The 4,777-nt window shown below is 60.3% G+C and overlaps 2 protein-coding genes across 2 annotated transcripts in view; one reads left to right on the forward strand and one right to left on the reverse strand.

Annotated features, from left to right (window-relative positions):
- Window positions 1-3,461, forward strand: part of CUNH19orf44 (chromosome unknown C19orf44 homolog) — a 13,363-nt gene extending 9,902 nt beyond the window's left edge. The window contains exons 7-8 of the mRNA XM_008048781.2: window positions 1,378-1,544; window positions 3,050-3,461. Coding sequence (XP_008046972.1) covers window positions 1,378-1,544; window positions 3,050-3,121 — 239 coding nt within the window. The 3' untranslated portion in view covers window positions 3,122-3,461. The remainder of the gene's footprint in view (window positions 1-1,377; window positions 1,545-3,049) is intronic.
- A 918-nt stretch (window positions 3,462-4,379) lies between these two features.
- Window positions 4,380-4,777, reverse strand: part of CHERP (calcium homeostasis endoplasmic reticulum protein) — a 23,829-nt gene continuing 23,431 nt past the window's right edge. The window contains 1 exon segment of the mRNA XM_021707895.1: window positions 4,380-4,752. Within this exon segment, the coding sequence (XP_021563570.1) occupies window positions 4,380-4,752 (373 nt within the window).

The following is a 4,777-nucleotide window of genomic DNA, read 5'->3' on the forward strand; positions in this document are numbered from 1 at the left end:
CGGAGCCCAGTGGGTCAAGGCTGCGGTGGCCGGGAGCGGCCACTGCCCTCCAGTCTGGGCGACAGAGTGAGACTCCGACTCAAAAAAATAAAAAAAAGTAGCTGGAACTATAGGCGCGCGCTACCACGCCCGGCTAGTTTTTCATTTATTGTAGAGATGAGGTCTCGCTGAGTTGCCCAGGTGGGTCTTGAACCTGCGGGCTCAGGCAGTCCACTCACCTCAGCCTCCCGAAGTGCTGGGATTACAGGCTGAGCCACCAAGCCCAGCTGCAGTTGTGCAGTTTTTAAAAAATAAATATTATTATCATTTTAAATTATAGAGATGGGATCTCACTATGTTGCCCAGGGCTTGAAGTCATGAAGTTCTGGGCTCAAGTGATCCTCCCACTTTGGTCCCCAAAGTGCTCGATTACATGCGTAAGCCAACATGCCCAGCCTTATCTGTGCAGTTTTTATGCCAATTCACTAGATTTCTTAAATTTTTTTATTGGTGTGTAATGGTTGTACAACGTTTTGGAGTACATGTGGTATTTTGATACCTGTATGTTATTTGTGATGGTCAAATCAGGGCAATTGGGATGTCTGTTACTTCAAGCGTTCATCTTTTCTTTGTGCCAGGAACATTCCAGTTATTCTCTTCTACCTATTTGAAGAATTTTTGTTGTTGTTGTTGAGTTGGAGTCTTATTCTGTCACCCAGGCTGGAGTGCAGTGGCATGCTCGTGGCCACCCCAGTGGTGACCTGCTGGGGTCAGGCAATCCTTCCACCTCAACCTTCCAAGTAACTGGAACTACAGGCACAGGCTACCACGCCCGGTTATTTTTATTTTTTTAAATTTATTGTGGAAATGTGGTCTCTTCAAGTTGCCCAGGCTGGTCTTGAGCCCATGGGCTCAGGCTGGTCTTGAACCCATGAGAGGCAATCCTCTCACCTCGGCTTCCCAAAGTGCTGGGATTATAGGCTTAATCACTGGGCCTGGCCTATTTGGAAAATTTACTAGACTTGTTTATTAATATTTTTTGAAACGGGGTCTTGCTATGTTGCCCAGTCTGGTCTTGAACTTCTGAGCTCATGCGATCTTCCCTCCTTGGCCTCTTGAGTAACTGGAATGACAGACATGGGCCACCATGCCCAGCGTAGACATCGTGGTGTTGGATGTTCAGGTTAAATCTTGGCTTCCGCCTGGGGCCAAGCACTGACTTTCTGCTGCTCTCGAGAGCCACACGGCTTGGTAGAAAGTAGTTCATTTACTAAGGGGCCAAGACAGGCAGGAGTGAGTGAGGCCTTCGCCACCCCAGGGTGCAGTCTTCCAGAAAGCAGCGCGGCATCGCGGGGTGGTGGAGCCCCGTGAGCCGCCGAGTGACACGGAGGGGGACAGCCCTGACAGCCTACAGCCCGGCCGCACTGGCGCTGAATGACATGCTGAGGCAGCAGCTGATCCTGACGCAGCAGTTCATGGAGGCCAGCCGGCGCCAGCACGCCTCCCTCCTGGGCTCCCTGGACGCGGACTCGTTCCACTACCACAGCCTGGAGGAAGCCAGACAGGTGACGCCGCAGGGCCAGAGCGGGCAGGGTGGGCAGTGCCAAGATGCCCTGGGGGCAGGGGCCTGGGGGACCTGGGCTGCAGTGCTCACCCCGGGGACCCCACGGATGTCCCTTTTGTCTTGGTGGGGGAGCCTTGTGGGACAGAGCCAGGCCACCCCGGTGTCTCTGGGAGGTGCCTGGGCGCCGCCTTTCTCCTCGGTCCCTCGGGCGGAGCTCCAGGGCGGTGCCCGCGCCTCCCTTTTCCCTGGAGAAGTGTGCTGGTGACACAGACTGTGTGTGTGCTTTTTTTTGAGTTTGGAGTCTCCCTCTGCCACCCAGGCTAGAGCACAGGGACATGCTCACAGCCACTGCAACCTCGACCTGTTGGGCTCAGGCCATCCTTCCACCTCAGCCTTCCACGGAGCTGGAGCCACAGGCATGCGCCACCATGCTCGGCTAATTTCTTGACTTCTTGTAGAGACGAGGTCTTGCCATGCTGCTCAGGCTGGTCTCGAACCCCTGGGCTCAGGTGATCCTTTCACCTCAGCCTCCCAAAGTGCTGGGATTTTAGGCGTGGGCCACCGCACCCAGCCCGTGTGCCTGCTCCTTAGAGGTGTACCCTGCTGGCCTCTGTGACTCAGTGATGGCCCGACCAGCCTGGGACTTCAGATTCTTACGTGTGCACAGCGCAGGCTGGACTGTGTGCATTTCTTTATAGAAATGGCCTTGAACTCTACGCACGTGCCTTCCTAGGGATTTGTGAAACTTTCATATGAAATATTTCCACGTGTATTCCCCCAAACCGACTTGGAAGCATAAAGTCGCCGGGTGGAGGCGTCTTCCGTCTCTCAGCCTGGAGCAGTGAGGGATTCTCAGCCCTGGGCCGTGTCAAGAACCCCTTGGAAGCCTGTGGGAGCGCGGCAGGGCCCGCTGGGGCGGGCGGGCGGGCTCGGGCGTTCCCCCCAAGCACCCAGGGGTGCCGCTGGCTGGCAGCCCACTCGGAGAACCTGTGCTCAGCAGGCGCTCCGCACCCCCTGCCCCCCTCCCCCCGCGCGAGTCCTGGCAGCTTTTCCGCCGAACGCAGGCCGTCTGCCCCACAGGTCCCACGTTCTGGACTGTGCCGTCGCACTCCCTTGGCGTCCTGCAACTCCTCCCTGTCTGACGCCCCTCAGCTGAGCCCACCGGGCTGAGGCAACCCGGCTGTGCTGGCTGCCTGCCGCCCGCCGTGGCTCCCCGCTGCCGGCCCAGGCCCTCCCTCCTTCCCCAGCTGTTGCAGAGGGCATCTGTGTCGCTCCTTCCTTCGACTCAGGTTCACCCCGCACAGGGTGCCCCCGGGGCCTGCCTGGTGTCCCTCTCTCGTTTCCCCGCCCCTGGCTCTCCTAGTGCCAGCGTGTCCGTGGCACCCTGTAGTCTTCCATCGCGCCAGCCGCAGGACGGGCGCCGCCTCGTCTTCTTTCCCAGCGCTGGGACTCTCCGAACACCCTGGGCTGGCGGTGCTGATGGCCCATCTGCTCTCTGCCCTCCAGTACATCAGGCGCCACAAGCCCACCCCACTGACCATGGAGGACGCCCTGGAGGAGGCGAAGCAGGAGCTGTGAGCGCCACCAGGCAAGGCCTGCACGGGTCTCCCGAAGGAGGGCACACGCCGGCCTGTTCTCCACACCCGGGCAGGTGTGCCTGGGTGGGTCAGGTCCGCCGAGCCAGACCCCGGCTTGCAGGATGGGCCCAGTCCGGCACCAAGCCCAGCAGGCCGCGGGGGCGTGGGCGGGACACAGGCCGGGCCTCCGCACCGGGGCTGCTGCGGAAGCTGGCGAGGTGAGCTGCTGCCCCGCGCCCAGAGCTCAAACACACTGCCTCATTCAAGCACACGAGGGGGAAGGGGTCTTAAAAAAGGTCTTTATTGGAAGGCGAAACAATAAAACCACAAGAAATCGTTAACAGCACGCGTTTACATTTTATCCCAAATCAGACAATTCACAGCTACAGAAATCTAGAACAAAAGCAAATATCTTATCACATCGGGTTGAGAAGTTGGAGAGGAGTTTTGTATCTTATTGAAAAGAATTTTCCAAACACATTCTCTGTAAAAAGGAAGGGCACTGCATGGAGCTGCCCGCGGCCACCCGTGAGGTGGGGCAGCGCCTCTGGCCTAGCCCCCGGTTGGGTGAGGGGGCACGCGCCTCCCGCCCCCCACCTTCCCCGCCCTCCCGATGGGACAGGCCGCCGCACGTGACACACTTCGACCTGAAGATGGCTTAGACGGGCTTTTCCTGCGAGAACCTTGTTTCTCAGACAACAGCAAATGGCTAACATTCCAGGAAAAAATGTCAACTTACACAACTAAAGTAACTAAAAGCCAGGATGCCGTAGGGGCCTTGGGCCTCAGGTGACCAGGATGGTCTCAGGTCAGTCTCCTCCTAAAGCTAAACTGATGGAACTGCGATGCAAGTCAGAATGCCCCTGTCCTCCCCGGGTGCAGTCTGAGCCGGCGTGGTGCCCGGCCTTGGCTCCACCCCTGAGCAGCCCGGGAGAGGCGGGAGGCCTGGCTCTGGGTCTGGCCAGCCCTGTCCTGCCCACTCAGGGCCCCTCTGGCGTGCGCCCGGGGGAGGCTCCGGACTGGCTGAGGAGGACGCACAAAGCTGCCCCTTGCGGCACGAAGAACTCCTGTGTGGGGGGAGGGTCTGGCGTGGCTTGTGTCCCTGAAGGAAAGCGAGCCGGTGGCCTCGGCGGCTGCCAGGACCCCCCACCGCGGCGGCACCCTTGCCAGGCCTCGGCCCGTGTCCATCCTTCCTGGCCGCCGCTCCGAGGTGGAGGCAGGACGGGCACCGTCGCCGTCCGGCCCGCGGCGCGCGGCCCCTACTTGCCCTCGTCCCGGGCCTTCATGCGGGCAATGAAGGAGTAGCTCTTGTTCCTGCGGTAGTTCTCGTAGGGGTCGTCCAGGGCCACGCCCACACCCTTGTACTGGTCCCACTTGTCGCGGACGTCCCCCCCCTTGATGGGGTCCTGGATCCCTTGCTCTTTCGCACCGAGGCCACCGGAGCCGCTCCAGCCTTGAGAGAGAGGGACGCGCGGTTACCGCACACGGCGGAGCCCGACAAGGCGTGCCGACAGCACGGGGTGGGGCGCCCGGGGGGGCGAGAGGCATGCAGACGGCTCGCACGCACGACAGCGTGCGGCGGGAAGCTAGGCCAGCCTTCTGGAAGCTGTAGCGGCCGGCCGGCAGGCAGAGGCGAGGCCGCCAACCCCGCGTGCGG

Source organism: Carlito syrichta, unplaced genomic scaffold (genome assembly GCF_000164805.1).
Source record: "Carlito syrichta isolate Samal-C Ts95f unplaced genomic scaffold, Tarsius_syrichta-2.0.1 Scaffold126652, whole genome shotgun sequence".
Lineage (NCBI taxonomy): Eukaryota > Metazoa > Chordata > Mammalia > Primates > Tarsiidae > Carlito > Carlito syrichta.